An 18,003-nucleotide genomic window follows, 5' to 3' on the forward strand; every position below is an offset into this window, starting at 1 on the left:
TCCTGTTGGCATAGGTAGTTTCTACACTAGCATTTCAAGTGCAGACATACCCTCAATTTGTTGCCTCCTTAGCATTTCCATTGTCTTACTGGATTGTTCTTGCCTTTTAGATTGCTGTGTGCCATGAACTGTACAACACAATCAGAGATTACAAAGATGAACAGGGCAGGCTCTTATGTGAGCTTTTCATTAGGGCACCAAAACGAAGGTGAGGATGTGGCCTTGATTGGTAACAATCTTAGGTATGAGAGCTAGTCCTGGAACAAATGGATTTTGAGAAATAGCTCATCTGTGTAAAAGTTGCAAAACTCGTGCATTAAATATGCAACAAGCAGTGGTTTGAGCATTGGCCTGCTAAACCCAGGGTTGTGAGTTCAGTCCTTGAGGGGGCCATTTGGGATCTGGGGCAAAAATTGGGGATTGGTCCTGCTTTGAGCAGGGGGTTGGACTAGATGACCTCCTGAGGTCCCTTCCAACCCTGATATTCTATTCTATGATTAGTCTTTTGATCTTTATGTTTGATAGCATGCCCCTTTGAACTGTGACACAGGTGCCTGTGTTCAGGCAGAAAAGTAAACGTTTGATTTTATATGAAACATTGAATATAAAGCCTTCCTGACGTTGAGATCTGTTTGACTGTAAAATTGTCTCCAAAGGTGGAGGAGTAAAATAATAACATATATCCTAGGGAACAACCCAGAGCTGACTCTTGGGAATGGAATAGGTGAAGAGAGAGAACTATTTCTGTCTGTAATTTTTTTATAGATTTAAGATAAATTTTAAAATATGTGCTAATTCATTTATATTAAGGTTGTTTGTAAATTTGAGCTATTTAAGTTGTAGCAAAAACATACTAGAAACGTTTCTGCATTACCCTTAAATTTGTGCAGAGTTAAATACTGTAGGGTTCGCTTTCAGTGCTCAAACTCTGATGCCTTTACTTATTGTTACAACAGAAATCAGCCAGACTACTATGAAGTGGTTTCTCAGCCTATTGATTTAATGAAAATCCAACAGAAACTAAAAATGGAGGAGTATGATGATGTGAACCTACTGACTGCTGACTTTCAGCTACTATTTAACAATGCAAAGGCTTACTATAAGGTGAGGAAGCTTCATTTAAAGGCCCAAATTCATATATTCTGACAATAGCAGGTCTGGGTGCTTTTAGAAGATACAGCCAGTTTCATATGTAAGAGACCACTATGATAATATACATCTGTTCCAGTACTACAGTGGTTCCAAAACTTTCCTGTAGTGTGGACCAGATCTTAATACAGAGATTACCTAATATGCCTCCTCCTCTCTCTTTCATAACCCTGTAGCATTCTTGCCCAACTACAACAAATTCTTCCATGGAAAAATATTAGGAAAGTATGACTTTTTAGGTGTCTCATGTAATGTGTGTTTTCCTTTGGGGAAAAACATTAAAGAGCACAAGTAGAATCCTGAACTCAGTACTGAGCAGGCAAGTAAAGGACGAACATATTTAAAGTATTTTACCAATCCACTTCCCATTCAATGAATTGGTCATTCTGAATGATCAAGTTAAATACAGAAAAGCAAATTTATAATATTTTTTGTTTTTTGAAAGAAAAGAGCAAAATTAGTGGGATGATTTCATCTCTTGCTTCCATCAATTCCTTCTCTCAGCTGGAAACAAGCAGGAGAGCTAAGTGGCAAACAAGTGGTTTGCTAAGCATCAGTGGTGTGCAGGACACTCATATGGAATCTCTGCAGTATTATACCCTGTTTAAAAAAGCAGTAGTTATGCACTAAATCAGAGGTGATCAAAGCTCACTTTGAATGCAGGGGCAGAGAGAGCGAGTAACAGGGCAGAATAGGGAAATAGGGGTCTCTCTCTTTCTGGGGGTAGCTTCTCCTGGCCCCGGCCTAATCACCCTGGTTCCTACATGCTCCTTGGCCTAGACTCAGTCAGAAGTTGCTTGTGTCTGGGGCAGGGCTCAGTCAGAGACAGTTCAAGCCGAAGCTCAGGGTTAGAGAGCTGTGTGAGACATGTGGAGGAGACCAGGGACATAGATCAGCACTAGCTCCCCTCATCCCGCTGGTTCTGCTGCCCCTGATATGAATGGTACACTTTAGATGTTAATGGGTTTTATTAAAGTTATCTTTAAATCATTTTGTTAGCCTCTTTTCTAAAATTTAATTAAAAAGTAAAAAGTGTGTTTCAGAATCTTAAAAAATAGAATGTTTTCCTGTATTTCTTGCATTGAAAGAATCAATATCTTGTGGCAGAGAGGGGATAAAAGAAATCCAAACTTCACTGCAAATCTAGGGTAAATTACCTAATGTCCTTAAGTGTGGTGGAGGCTATCTATTTTAATTCATTGCCATTCCTGACATCACTGTGTTGAAGAATTACACAGCCAGCAATTGCTGTTTTCTATTATTTAATATATTTCACTTCAGAATGCTCAGAATTTTAATAACACTTTTAAAATAACTGACTAGCAATAACGTCGTGCTGTTTGGTTCATTCTCACAGCCAGATTCTCCTGAATATAAAGCAGCCTGCAAACTGTGGGATTTGTATATGCGCACAAAGAATGAGTTTGTTCAGAAAGGTGATACTGAGGAGGAGGAGGAAGAGGATGAAGGGCATGACAATCAAGGGGCAATATCTGAAGTAGTAAGTAGGAAGCATTGCATTTATAGTTTGCTGGTGAAATTAAGAGGTGTGTGAAAACTGGACTTTCAGAATAAGGTTAACCTCAGTTTATGGAGGGACATCGGTCGATGTGTGGTTATTAAGCTGAGCCAAAACAGGTGATGGGACATGCGTCACTAGATTATGTTCTGATATACTGTTTAAGGGTTCTTACACATACATAGAAAACAGTAATGGTTTCAGTACTCAATAAGTAAGTATTTATACCTTTGCATATGTTTGTGCATATATTAGTGAACTCTTAAGAAATAAATAGTTACAAGATGATCAGTGATATAACTATTGTATATGTGGTTCCATTTTAATCAGTTTATAATAAATATGACCTCTGTAACTTGCATGATCTGAGGCCTCGTGCAAGTAAACCTGGGTCCCCCTGAGAACACTTTCAGATGAGACACCTGTATGGTGAACACCATGGTGTTATTCTCAGACTTGTTGTTCTTTTTACTGCCTTAACCCAGGGACTTAGGCTAGAGCTACACCTGCAAATCTCCGTTAGTACTGCATGACATTACAATGCATATTTTTATTTAACTCTGAAAAACAGGTCTGTGCACGAAATGTGTATGTGATATTCAGACTTATTCACGTGTCTTACTAAATGCATAATCATAATTCTGTGTCTTGGAAAGTTGCACACATCTTTATAGCTGCTGTTTTCATCTTCTTTTCCTTGAAAAAGAACGTTTATACATTTACACTGAAATATTTTACAGGGACCATTAGAAGCTTTTATAAAATTGAAATCTTTCTCATCAAAGCTTTTTGTAACTTCATTTCCTGTACCAGTCTTCTCCAAGCTACTTGAAAGAGATTCTTGAACAGCTGCTTGAAGCTGTAGCCATAGCCACCAACCCATCAGGACGTCTTATAAGTGAGCTGTTTCAGAAGCTTCCCTCTAAAGTGGTGAGTAGTGAAATGAAGTCACTTGTGTTCTATGTTTGGTATCTGGAAAATGGTATAACTAATACTGTGGGCTGACTGTGAGACTAACGGTCAAGTGAACAAAAATAAATAAAAATACTTTAAGCACTACCAAGTCATAACATTTTGCTTTGTCGTGGAAATCGCCCCCTTATGCCTGTTTACTGAAGAAGCCATTATCAGTTTAATCAGATAATGTACCATAACATTTTAACACTGAGAGCAAACTATTAGCTGTGTGTATAATGTCTAATAGCTATCAATATCAAAATGTTGTTACGCATTATCAGATAAAGGTCATGTTATAAAATCATTGCTTCTTTCTGAGGAAATAGTTTTTTTCATATCACTTTGGTGGAATGATGAAGTATTTCATTTTTCGTAATTGGCTGTAAGGGCTGCTTTTTGTTTTAGCAGCTTTCTACTGGTAGAATGGGGTTTATGGATCAACCCTAAAATAATCTTTTTACTAATCTAAATTTTGTTTTTAAGTCATTTACAGCTCAATTCAGAGTCAGTGTAACTCCACTTAGTTTAAATTTCATCTTAGTGTAAGGGATCTAGTCTCTGAATGAATTCATTAACTTGTTTGGTGAATCTATATAAATAAACCCTTTCAGATGTTGTTAATCGATATTAGTTATGTGAGCAATGTATATCTTAATGATATGGAGAAATTAAACCATTTTGGTTAAGAGAATAAACCTTAATCAAGTTGCAGTGCTGAATTTGTACATAGTCTTTCAGCTGTTTTGTGGTGGTAATCTGTCTTCTTAGCTGCCTTTGGTAATAGGCCATCAAATATAAGTGTTTATTTAATACTGATTTTTATTAAGTGTTTCCCTTGTGAATTATATGTGCCAGTGTACAACTATAGATATATCGTTTTTGTTTTCTAGCAATATCCTGACTATTATGCAATAATTAAAGAGCCCATAGATCTTAAGACTATTGCCCAGAGGATACAGGTACAGTATGATCATGTTAATGAGCTGTATATTGTAATTTTGGAAAAATAAGGTTTTTAAAGTTTAGAAGCAAAATTTTATGTAGATCAGTAGTAAGTGTAATTTTTACCAGTAAATTAAGAAACTGAAAACTATGCTGCTCTGAGGTTCAGGACTGGCTATAGTCAGTCCTGGACTAGTGTGCCAAAGGTAGTCACAGTTTAAGGTTCAGTGTCTTAAACCATAATTGTTGATCTGAATGAAATGCCAGGTACTGTGATTTCTTGGCCATGTACTAGTATAAAGTAGTCATTTCTGGCCCGGGCAAATTGAGATATTGAAGTTTAGTTTAGTGTCATTCTCATTACCATCTTGCTTTGTCCCACTCACCCTTTCCTATTCTTATTTGGTTTTAGCTAGCTGTTATCTTGAACTCCTAGAGCTAGAAATTGGTGATTTCTACAACCTGAAATCATTCAAATCTAATTTTTAAAATGAAGTATTAGTCTCTAATTCCAGAATTTTGTGAAATACTGACTGCTAATGCATTCTGAACTTGAAGTGGAGGATAGAGATGAGTTAAAATGGTAATCCAAATGATGTGTTTTAAAGTTTGCTTAAAATCATTTTGGAGTCAGTGCATTGTTCATTTAGTTTGTGGGACCTGTCACAGAAAAAATAACTTTTATATTTGTATCGCCTCTATGATTTTCTTTCCTTTTTTGCCAATGAATTCTTTGTTTGTTTATATGCTGCATAAAGAAATGTCTTTTTTCAATGTGAACTTACCTTTTACTTTCCAGTGTTTTGCATTTTTTTTCTTCATGTGACAGGATAAAAAGGATCAGTTTTTATCTAAAGAGTAAACTGTTCTGTTTTTTGTTCTGCAGAATGGAAGTTATAAAAGCATTCATGCAATGGCCAAGGATATAGATCTTTTAGCAAAGAATGCCAAAACCTATAATGAGCCTGGATCTCAAGTATTCAAGGTTATTTTCAGATTTTTTTTTGACAATTAAGTCAGGGTTTCAATCTTTATTTATTGTATTACATATTTTTAAGTTATTAAAATGGTATTTTGTGTTATAAGGTTCTAAAGCATTTCTAATTTATCTCAAAATATTAAAAAGGATATTGTCAACTAATTTCTATTCCTTTTATTGTTAGTAGTTCCCTATTAGAAGTTTGAAACTCATATTCTTTCCTTGTTGACTGTTCTGTTCTGTTTGCCAACTATACATTTCTCTCTTCCAATTTTACTTCAAATGGGACATGAATCAGCCTGGTGTCTTATAGGAATAGAGGATGGCTCACTGGCTATTAGGTTAGAAATGCCTAGAATTCCTGACATTACAAATTCAAATCATGGCACTTGACTGTTCATTATCACAGACTGCGCAGTTTAGTGTAGGGAGGTCTGCAGCATAAAGCCTGAAAGATGGAGGTCCTGCTCCTTTGCATGGATATTAAAGATCCTATTCCATTTTTTGTAAGAGTATGCATGCATCATATGGCCAAAACTCACTTTTCATCTCTTCCTCACCACTTCCTTTTCTCTCTCAATTGACCAACATGTTGTGTGCATATTTTCTACCTACCTCCTTCCTGTACCTAAAAGTGAATGAATTTCAGTGGTGAAGTGATTCCTGCATATCTTTTAACTTTTGAAATGAAGGGCACTACATATATGTTCTATTCTAAGGGTAAAATCTATTGGTATAAGAGTAGAGATGGATAGAATGCTAAGGCAGGCTAGCTATGACACCAATCATCTTCCAGTGCAGAGAAGACAGACAAACCCACTCATTCTAATGTATTGTTGTTGTGCGTGCGAAAGTCGTGGAGATTTTCTTTTAAGGATGTTACAAAGAAGTGCCATAGACACTAGCCACCATTTTATTCCCTTTTATTTAACCATTTAAAGTCTCTTTTCAAGTTAGATTTTGCTATAGACTTCTGACACTGGTCAAATTCACTCTCTATCAAGAAAATATATAACCCTAACTTTTGTTCTTTAAACACTATTTTAAATCTGCATATTTATATCTATAGAATTAGAGTAAATCCTTGACTCAGTCTCATTTTTCTAAAATGGAGTATTCTTATTTCAATTAACAGGATGCAAATGCTATTAAAAAAATATTTAATATGAAAAAGGCTGAAATTGAACATAATGAACTGGCCAAGTCAAGTCTTCGAATCAGGTACTGCAAGTAAAAAAACAAACACACAAAAAAGTGCTGTTTGAGGTCTGGTTTACATGTATTTACTGATATTTAGTTTCTTAATTTTGCCCCCAAAAAAACAAAAACAGGAAATGATAGATAAAATTAACTTGCTTGTTGTTGCTTTAAATCTTATAGACCATTGAAATAGATTTTTGAAGGTAACTGCTGAAATATACTGTATAAGTGATATATTCCTACTGTTAAGATATATTTGGCACTGAAATATAGAGAGCCTGTAGGAGCCCCTAAAGTTAAGTTTGAGCCAGCTTCTATTCTATGTGTTTAACAGGTAGAAACAGAAAAGCTGGAACAAGGAGCACAGGCTCAGATCCTCAAAGATATTTAGGCATCTGACTCCCACTGAGGTCAAATACATTTTGAGGATCTAGGTGAGCGTGCCCTTCTTCATAAGAGTTGCTGGATGGCCAAGGGCCTCTGATGTATCCTGGAGGCCTGCAAAGAATTAGGGGGACCAAGGATTCATTTTTTGCATGAGCCCAAAATATTTATTGGGAGGGAGCAGAGAAACAGCCCGAGCCCAAAATATTTGTTGGGAGGGAGCAGAGAAACAGCCCAAAATTCATTAATTCAGGTGTCTAGCAATCATTTGAAGAAAAGCCCAGGATTTAGTAACACTCTTTGTATGTGAAAATCTATTTTAATTGTAATAGGGAGCAAAATTGTGTGTGGGTAGGGACAGAATTGACTTGTTGGGGATGGAGTGAAGTTTTGGAAATGTAAATTAAATGGATATGGCTTGTGGGAGAGGGGGTAGTGCAGGTTTTTGTCATTTGGGCTATAGGGGTTGGTCTTGAACAAATAGGTGTTGAGATTTTTTTTTTTTTCAGGCCCTGTTATTTCCTTCCTGAAATCACATTAATTGGAAAAAGCTTTTTCCTCCCACCCAAATCCTCACTCTTCAAAATATCAATCTGGATATTTTATGCACATTTCTTATCTCAGACTATATCTAGACAGATCCAGATCTCTCAAAAGTTTCACTTGATATCATTGGCAGTTCTCAAAACTGGTATTAAATACTTACCAGGGTGAATTATATTCTCTATCAGAAAAGCTAAGTGACATCTTCCAAATGAGCACAAGAGTTAACAACTTCCTTGGCAGAAAGGGAAGTTCTTTAGATATTTTGCAAAGGACCTACTTGGAGTATGTATCCTTTTCCGAAATAAATCTCTCCTCTTCTGAAGCTGTTTTTGTAATAGGATAGAGAACTCCACAAACATCCTTACATTAAAGGTATTCAGTTAACTTAAATATTTGTCTTAAATGTTTTACCTTCTGTTACAAATATCACCTAAGATTAGTATAAATTAAAGAGATTAGAGAACTATACACTTTTTACAGTTTACTTGGTGCTTTTGTCAGTACTTCAAGTGTATAGTCAATTTTTACTGTGTCTTCTGTTTAATCAGTCAGTTTCCCCTGTTTGCATAAATCTTTCATACAACAACAGCAGGGAGGAAAAATTTTACAAAACAAGAAAATGTGATTTGTAAAATCACAAAAATTGGCAGAGGGATTCATGTGCAGGAATAATTCTAGAAACATTATTTGTTTGTTTACCTGCCGCATCCGCAGGTTCGTCCGATCGCAGGTCCCAGTGGCCGCGGTTCGCTGCTCCAGGCCAATGGGAGCTGCTGGAAGCGGCGCAGGCCGTGTCCTCTCTAAAGTCTACTATAGCTCATTTAGGCCCTGACACCGCAGAAACCTAGCAAGTGTGTAGTTCCATAGATGTAGACCTACTGATCTCGATCTACATCTATGTTTAAGGATTTTCAGGATCAGGGCCTAAATTGTGACTCACTGACTTCATTAGGAGTAAAGGGGGAATCAGGACCTTCCAAGGTTGGGTACTGTACTTAATTTTGAGGCTGTGACTGTATCTTAACCGTAACACTTTTTGTGTGAAGATGGCTGACAAACAATTATATTAGTATTTGTTAGTTGAATTCCTCTCTCTAGTACTGCCAATCCCTTCTCTATCCCTTAGTTATCTTATTCTGTAAGGTTCTTTTAATATTTTACCTTGTCTGTGAAACTTCTATGTTGTTGTGTAGGGCCACAAGTTGACTTCACGTCCAGAATAATTTGATAGCTCTCATCTTGATTTCTATACCTGTTAAAAAATTCTTTTTAAAAAGTGTTTTGCCTCAAGCAGGCCAAAAAAACCCCACTCTTAAACAAAAATAAAATTCCCCAGACTCCTCATAGTCAATTTGAAGGAGAGAAAAGTTTAATTAGAAAAAAGTCCTTCCTGCTGTCCTGAAGACTGCTATTGGCTGCTGTTAAGCACAGACCTGTTATTTCAGATCCCTTTTAACTTATTAAACTCCAGATGGGTCATCTAGGTTTTTTTTTTTTAAATCCATGACTTCTTAATTCTTCCACCTCATCTGGGAGTCTTTCACCTTACACTGTTTTTAGCAAAAAACCTCCTTAAATTATTCTAGCCTATTTTTCCTCTTAATTTTAAAAAGCTTAACTTTATAATAACTCTTTGCTAATTTAAATACTCTAATCATCATGTCAAGAATAATCCCAATTTTGTGACTCTATCCGGATGCACATCCTTCATTCTGTTCATCATCATAAATTGCCCCTTTGCAGTGCACTTATCTGTCTTTCTTCAGACAATATGACCAATATACAACAGTTTCCACAACACAATTTAATATGCTTTATTAAGTGATAACACAATAGGCTTGGCTTTGTATTGTTAACCTCTCAATTTTTAGTAATATCCTGTTAAACATCTTTATTGCTGCAGTATGTTGGGCTGAGAATTTAAATAGGGTTTCTATCAATATTGCTAGAACCTTTTCTTTTACCTTTATAAACAAATTCAGCATCATTTACATTATGATTAACTTGGGTATTATTTATCCCTAAGTGTATCACTTTACATTTAGCAACATAACATTTTTTGTGCCTTCTCTGAGCCCTCTTCAAGATTACTCTGTGAAAGAGCTACATTCTAGTTGCATCTCTTCTTGCGTCTAAGGCGACTTTCTCTTTTTCTCCCTTTCTCTGCATTGTTTCTTCTTCTTAAAGGACTCCATCAAATTTGGCTGCTTCCAAACTGACAGGTCCTTCCTCACAGGGTAAAGGCAGTGTTGGTGATGAGAGAAATTCTACTAACAAATATTACCGGTAAGTAAATTGTCTGTTTTGGTGTGGATGCCATCCAGTTAGTTTATTTTTTATTTATTTATTTTGGTCATTTGGAACTGTTACAGTCAAAGCTTTTTTCTGAAATTTGAGGTGTGTTTTTTAAGTGAACTTTCAAGCTTAATGACCTAGGTACACAATAATTAAAATATCAGATTTAATAATCCCTACTTCCCAAATAGCACAGTTTAAAAGATTATTTACTCTATATTGTTCTTTATTATTTTTAGTGTTTTACTTACATCAACTATGATACAAATTTAACAAAATTTAACATTTATTTCCTTGGAAATGCTCCAAAGAACAACATTTTATATTTCATTACAAAACTAGTCATGTTAGAAGTATCAAAGATATGTATTTCAACTCACAAATATTTTAAAATAATTTCAAAATAATTTTTAAACATGTAAAACTAAAGAACAAGAAGAGGCAAAATGGAGGAGAAAACCCTTAAAGGAAAAGGGATGCATTTGGAATACTGTTCCAGGAGACTCAATCAGTTGTCACGATTATGTGGGGTATTCTGCCCTGTCCATCACTCAGGAGTTCTGTGGCCTAGTATATTAAACACGATCAATGGCCTCTTGTCACTCCCACAAAGTAACAAGAAAATCATGCCGTGGTGCGTGCTTTTTGATTCTTCATCTTGAACTGTTTTTCATTATGAACGGTAAATATTAAGAGTAGGGCAGAGTTGGGCAGACTAAGCTTTAACTTCCCCATTGCAGTAGTTCTCCAACTTTTTAACTTGGTGGAGCACTTTATAAAATAGATGATATCATGGGCCATTGTCCTCTGCTAACTTCCCATCTTTCTTGGGTTAGTCCTGTCTGCTCTTCTGGTGGTGGTTCTGTGGACTGCTAACATGACCTTCGTATTCCACCAATTATCCACAGAACATAACTAAACAGTAGTTTGATACATACACTGCTTTTCTTTTTACTTTTAAAGTAACAAAAGATCAGTCCAAGGGGATCGTTTATCTGCAATAACCATGGCATTGCAATATGGATCAGAAAGTGATGAGGATGCTGCTTTGGCTGGTAGGAGTTAATACTTCACTTGTACCAATTTCAGTTTATTAAAATTTACTGAACGATGTCTGTATGATACTTCCTTTGCTACTTTTCTGGACACTGCTGATTCCAGATTATTTTGAATAGTTTCCAAAGCATGACATGCAATTTCATCAGTGCTGGTCACTGGTTGCTAGAAGTGTAGATGAAATGTGCAGTTGGCAAGTGAAGGAAAGCCAAAATAAGTTACCTGCTTTGATTTTGATTTTTGTTGCATTGCAATCCATGAAAGCTTTATAAACTGGGAAAAGTGCTGCTTGTTTTTATATCGTGTTAAATTTGAAAAGACATTGGATACTCTTCTAGTATTGCATAGAAAAAAGTAGATTCTTACAAGTTCACAGGTCATCTAACTTTATTCTTAGTGAAATGTTTTATTTTATTTATTAAGCTTTACTGTTGATCTTAAATACAATGATTAGACAATCTTCTCTTACATATTCTAACTTCTGGCATCAATATAAACACTGAAATCACAGCTATTACTTAAAATGATAGCAAAAGATAGTAGGTCTTACGTTAACATAGCCGGGTAGAATTCTTAAGGTTACGTAGAACTTTAGCAGCAGGGCTCTTTGTGTTTTAAATGATATGATGGCAGCTCACCCATCTCTATATTAGATATTTATACATTTTTTAAAAATCTACTAATAGTATATAATAAACAATTGTAAAATCTTGCAAATAAGTGAATATTAACGTAAAACATGTAAACAAATGTCTTTTAATATAGTCATCCCGTTTTACTTTTCTCATAATCAGCCTTTTTTAGCACCTTAACATTAGCATAAAAAGTTGTACTAAATCCATGTACATTGGTCATGACCTCTAAAATATATCTCCCCAAAGGAGGCCACTTTATTCTTTTTATTACCCTTTTTCCTAATTTTTCTAGTAACCTTCTCAGTGCTCTGTTCCAGAACAGTTTCCTCAGTTTTCTTTTATCTGAGTTTTGTTTTTGTTTGCTATTCCTGTGAAATTGGACATGTCTGGGTATTTTTTTTTAAATAAAAATAAGACAGGACTTAGACAGTTTACCAACTCTCTACTAGCCTGAGGATTAAGCTTACTAGTCACGGTAAAAATTCTTATGTCTTTTTTCCCTCCCCTCGCAATTTAAAAGAATAAAACAGTTGTGTAATGTGGTTAGTTGTAACATGTTATCAACTATCTCATTAATAACTTTTAAAATATGACTTATTTCAAAAGTACTTTATTTCTTTCCAATCAGTCTCTCCCACCTGTCCTCTCACACACATCCCTTCATCCTCATCTATTCATACGCAGAGCTAAAACATTTTACTAGACACCTGTTAGCCAAACCACCAGTATGAAACACAGAAGAAACATCCTAAAGAAGCAGTGGCCAGATGAGACACTAACTATGCCCAAATGCTGGGAAAGGGGGACATGCTGTGATTCTTACCAGGACGCTGTCCCTGAACTCTGATTGGAGACATGTTCATTTTCCTTTCTGTATTCTTCCCAACCCAGAACTTCTTATCTGCTGCAAGGTTGGGTGAATGGCCACTGCTACCCTACAATCTCCTCTAGCCTCCTGTGATGAGGGGTATTGTATTCTACCTCTCCCTTAGACTTTTAGCTGCTGCAAGGAGTTGCTGTTCTTCCCCATTTGGCCCAAGTGAACCTTCCTCCCAGTTTCTGTTTCTGAGCCCCCCTCACCAAGTGAATTTGATTAATTTTTGTAGTTTCACTACTGCCTGGCAAGATTCTGAAAAGCAGCACACATTGACAAAGACCCTTGTTCTCTCTGCTGCAGCTTAGTAAAGGTCTGAGCAGCAGCAGTGTCACTGGAAGTATGTCTTCTGACTTCAGGAGATGCGTGGCATTATCAGCTTAATTTGGTTCACATTTTTAAGGTGTTCCCCCCCCCCCCCCAATTGTAGGAGCTATAATCTTTTCTTTAAATGAAAGTGTGGATGTTGCAGAAGTCAGACACACTCTGGTAGGAAATCTTTGTACCCAGTGTGGGTGAGTAGATTTTTCAAGGCCAGTAAAAAGATCAAGTTGTCTTTTTTTCTGTCAATTTGCAGTCACTCCGTATCAGCAATACCACTTTCAAGAGCACTCAAGTTTTCAGCCATAAAGTGCAATACGTTAAGTGTTTGCACCTGTCAAGGATAGGGAGAAGTGGTTGTGGAATGAAATGTACAACAGACAGTGCCTTATTTAGAAAACAAAAAAAAACTGTTTAATAGTATGTAACTTGTTGTTTTAGTCTTTTCTGCATCTGGCTTGTGTTTTGCCAGGTGTGTAGACATGAAACCAACTGTCTAAAGTGAGCATTACTGATTATAATCTCCAAGTTTAGCCTCTTCCTAATGGGTGTTTGTGTTCTGGCACCACTTAACTTTAAACAATCTGCAGTCTCACTTTAGGATGTTAGGTGAACACATTTTTTGCTGCGAAACCTGCTTCCCTTTGACATTGATCTCAATCCATTTCTACCCACTTCTAAAAAACAAGTGAAAATTTCTCTTTTTCAAGGGTCTTTTATTAGAAGTGCCTCTGACACTTTTGATGCTACCCAAATAAGGTGGTCTTCGTGAACCAAAATTTATTGTTAATACTGCATTTATAAGCACCTGTCAGCGTGACATATATCTGTGGTGATATTATGTAAATCTTTTTCTTTTTTTCATCTTTCCTTTACCGTGCTTACTCTTTTTTCTTTCTTTAGGTTTTAGTTTGGAGGTCCTCTTATTTCATTGTTGTACAGAACACCCAGCGTACATATTTACATATAATACATTATTATTCTTTTATTGAGAAATCAAGGGGTTTTTTATAAGTCTTTAGACTAGAGAAGATATCTGGTCAAATGATTGTCAATATCAAAATAGTAAGAAAATGGGACATGCCAGATTAGCTTGTTTTTTCTGACATAACACAATGGGGTAGATTGATTTCTATCAGTGGTTTATATCAGCAAGCAGGGAACCTTGATATAAATCTATTTTACTCTTCATTTGCATTTGTACTTTTTAATTGTTTTCCTGGAGAAGCTGATTCTCAATACTTAGCACTGTATCATTATTTAAGCAGTTATGTAGCTTAACATACATATATTCAGCTTAAGTTTTACAGTTTTTTATATTAGAAAATGGTGAATGACCCATTCCTTATTTACTGATGATTAATTTTTCACTTGTGATTTGTGTCCAGCTGAATTCCAATTTCCTTACAAATTCAATTAAAACTGCACAAAAACAGTATTTTAAAATGGGGTTTTATTAGTTAAATAAAAGTACCTTAAATGTGCTGGTTACATAATTTTTTCTTATCAAAACATGTTTGGCATTTAAAACTAACTGATTTATTAAACAAAAGATTATCTGTAGTCAGTGAATTGAAATGATTGGGTTTTAGCCCCGATGTCCTTCAAGTTTTTGGAACTAATAGATTGTATCTTCTCTCACACCTAATTTTTAATTATACACTGGAAGAGGAAAAACAAGCTTCTCTGCTTTAATTCCCATTATGTTTCTCAACTTTGAATGAGCTCGTCATTGAACTTCCGAACCAGTTGAATAAACTGACATGAAAAAAATATTCTCTGCACTTTCAGAAGAGACTGTTGTCAAAAGCTTGTTTTAGCACAACATTGGTTGTAGGGGCTTGGCCAGTGACTTCACCAGTTCACTGGTTTGACTTTCTTTAAAACTTCATCAGCAAACATGTACTGCTTGAAGTTCATTTATTTTATATAATTCAAATCAGTTTTAATAGATTACAGTAAGCTTAGACCTTAACATAGGTTGTCATAATTTCAACTTTAATTTTAAGTAGGTTTATTTTTAAAAGAAAAATGTATTTAATTTAAAATAAAAATCAATTTTTAATTTTTTTAAAATTCACTGAATTTTATCCACCCCGCAACACAAACATTTTATAAAATGTTACCAAGAACCTGAAACAGGCCTTTCTGAGAGGCTTTTTATAGCCTTCCAGTAAGTGGTTTAGTGTCCTAAGGGCAAGTAGGTCTAATTAGTACTTGGGGTTGTTTTGTATTTTTATTGTTGTGCCCACACGGTAAGGGTGATCATCTGTCCGTAGTAACTCATGGCTTATAGTCGTTTTAGATGGAGGGGCTGGGCTGTTCTTTCTGTCACACTCTGCAGAAGATGCTTAGTGAGAATTTGTCACAGTCTTTCTACATCCCCTTCCAAATGTTCTTGCAGAGCATTCACCGGCCAACCTATTTAATTGCTGACTGTGAAGGGGAAAGAGAGAGGACCACTGGCATTTAAAAAAATGTTGAACAGAATGAACAATTTTCTTATCTGTGCTACAGATAGACTTAAAATTCTTTGGATTTATATTGCTAATTTTTTCATTCACTTTTACCATTTATGTCATTAGTTTACTTAAGCATTTATCTCCCTTTGGAGAATAAAAATGAACCAGCCTGTTTCACTCTTCATTTTATGCATGGGTGCTCATGCACAGCAAAATGTGACAGTATCTTGGGTTTAAAACATTGCAGGGTAATTTTTTTTAATGTTTTTATTTTAATTAAAACAAATTAATGGAAACATAACTACTCATCTTAGCTTTACAAAAAGTTAATTTTACAAATGTAAATTGTGTGCTTGATTTCACCTGCCAATGTCCTCTGAATCATTTGCAGTTATTACCCTGGTTATTATTAAAGGGTGGAAACTGGAGAGGAGTGTTTCAGTTTTAAAACTTTTAGCTGCACAGGTTAGTGCTATAAATATTCATTGTTAGGTCTGTTGCCATTATTTCCCAAAGGTGGGATTGGGTAGACTGCTTTAGGTGTCTGTTCCACCGTAGTAGTGAGCGTTTCTTTGAAGCCACTGCATAGCTACAAAGGTGTGCCCTCCCACTCCCTTGTGTCTGAGTAGTCTGGGAGTTGTCATGCAGCTGAACACTCCTGTGGACCATCAGTTTCAGATTGGAAAGGAAAGATAACACTAGTGTGTCATATGACCTGGCTGTCTACTGACTTATAATTTGTTTAATATCTCTTTGCTTAAATGGGATAGAAAGCTGAAACATGGTCAGGCTATGCTTAACCGTAATGACAATGTCTGCTGGAAACTTGATATGACCATTAGAGTACTGTCTTTTGTGTCACTGATCCAATGGGACTCCTACCAAGCTTTCATTCAAACTACAGTTTGGGGATCGGGAGACTGCTTTGATGATGATAACTTTTAACTGTACAAAAGTATGTAAGGATCTAGTTTTTATGTCTGTCTGGTACAATTAAATTACAGTTATTTAGATGTTTTGTAGGTTTAGTGATTTTGTACACACACATCTTCTCCTTATGGTTCATGTTATAGTGTCTCACACTATTTTCCTGCACTAAATATATATTTTTGTAGGGCTGTCAATTACTCGTAGTTAACTTACACAATTAACTAAAAAATATTAATCGTGATTAATTGCAGTTTTAATTTCACTGTTAAACAATAGAATACCAAATGAAATTTATCTCATATTTTGGATGTTTTTCTACATTTTATATATATTGTATTCTGTGTTGTAATTGAAATTAGTGTATATTATTTTTGATTACAAATATATGCACTGTAAAAATGATAAACAAAAGAAATAGTATTTTTCAATTCACCTCATACAAGTGTAGTGCAATCTTTTGTCGTGAAAGTGCAATTTACAAATGTAGATTTTTGTTGTTGTTACATAACTGCACTCAAAAACAAAGCAGTGTAAAACTTCAGCGCCTACAAGTCCACTCAGTCCTACTTCTTGTTCAGCCAATCGCTAAGACAAACAGGTTTGTTTACATTTACAGGAGATAATGTTGCCCTCTTCTTATTTACAGTGTCATCAGAAAGTGAGAACAGGCATTTGCATGGTAGCTGGCATTGCAAGGTCTTTATTTGCCAGATATGCTAAACGTTCGTATGCCCCTTCAGGCTTCAGCCACCATTCCAGAGGACATGCTTCCATGCTGATGATGCTCATTAAAAAAATGTGTAAATTAAATTTGTGACTGAGCTCCTTGGGGGAGAATTGTATGTCCCCAGGTCTGTTTTACCCACATTCTGCCACATATTTGAAGTTATAGCGGTCTCGGATGATGACCCAGCACACTTTATTCATTTTAAGAACACTTTCATGGCAGATTTCACAAAACACAAAGAAGATACCAATGTGAGATTTCTAAAGATAGCTACAGCACTCGACCCAAGGTTTAAGAATCTGAAGTGCCTTCCAAAATCTGAGAGGGACGAGGTGTGGAGCATGCTTTCAGAAGTCTTTAAGAGCCAGACTCCAATGCGGAAACTATGGAATCCGAACCACCAAAAAAGAAAATCAGCCTTCTGCTGGTGGCATCTGACTCAGATAGTGAAAATGAACATACGTCGGTCCGCACTGCTTTGGATTCTTATAGAACAGAACCTGTCATCAGCATGGACCCATGTCCCCTGGAATGGTGGTTGAAGCATGAAGGGACATATGAGTCTTTAGCTCATCTGGCATGAAAATATCTTGCGACGCCAGCTACAACAGTGCCATGCCAACACTTGTTCTCACTTTCAGGTGACATTGTAAACAAGAAGTGGGTAGCGTTATCACCTGCAAATGTAAATGAACTTGTTCAGCCAATCGTTTACACAAACAAAAAGTAGGACTGAACGGACTTGCAGGCTCTAAAATTTTACATTGTTTTATTTTTGAATGAAGTTTTTTTGTACATAATTCTACATTTGTAAGTTCAACTTTCATGATAAAGAGATTGAACTACAGTACTTGTATTAGGTGAACTGAAAAGTACTATTTCTTTTGTTTTTTTACAGTGCAAATACTTGTAATCAAAAATAAATCTAAAGTGAGCACTGTACACTTTGTATTCTGTGTTGTGAATGAAATCAATATATTTGAAAATCTAGACAACATCCAAAAATATTTAAATAAATGATTTTCTG

At 35.7% G+C, this 18,003-nt stretch overlaps 1 protein-coding gene across 26 annotated transcripts in view; it reads left to right on the forward strand.

Moving 5' to 3' along the window:
* Nucleotides 1-18,003, forward strand: part of PBRM1 (polybromo 1) — an 87,637-nt gene that overhangs the window by 6,588 nt on the left and 63,046 nt on the right. For 20 of the 26 annotated variants that reach the window (XM_048857729.2, XM_075130578.1, XM_075130580.1 and 17 more), the window contains 9 exons: nt 111-208; nt 957-1,104; nt 2,507-2,650; nt 3,482-3,598; nt 4,516-4,584; nt 5,454-5,552; nt 6,682-6,767; nt 9,864-9,962; nt 10,935-11,026. In XM_048857729.2, the coding sequence (XP_048713686.1) occupies nt 111-208; nt 957-1,104; nt 2,507-2,650; nt 3,482-3,598; nt 4,516-4,584; nt 5,454-5,552; nt 6,682-6,767; nt 9,864-9,962; nt 10,935-11,026 (952 nt within the window). The remainder of the gene's footprint in view (nt 1-110; nt 209-956; nt 1,105-2,506; nt 2,651-3,481; nt 3,599-4,515; nt 4,585-5,453; nt 5,553-6,681; nt 6,768-9,863; nt 9,963-10,934; nt 11,027-18,003) is intronic. The other 6 variants (XM_075130576.1, XM_075130582.1, XM_075130588.1 and 3 more) reach the window with 1 other exon arrangement.

The sequence above is a fragment of the Caretta caretta genome, chromosome 7 (assembly GCF_965140235.1).
Source record: "Caretta caretta isolate rCarCar2 chromosome 7, rCarCar1.hap1, whole genome shotgun sequence".
NCBI classification, from domain to species: domain Eukaryota; kingdom Metazoa; phylum Chordata; order Testudines; family Cheloniidae; genus Caretta; species Caretta caretta.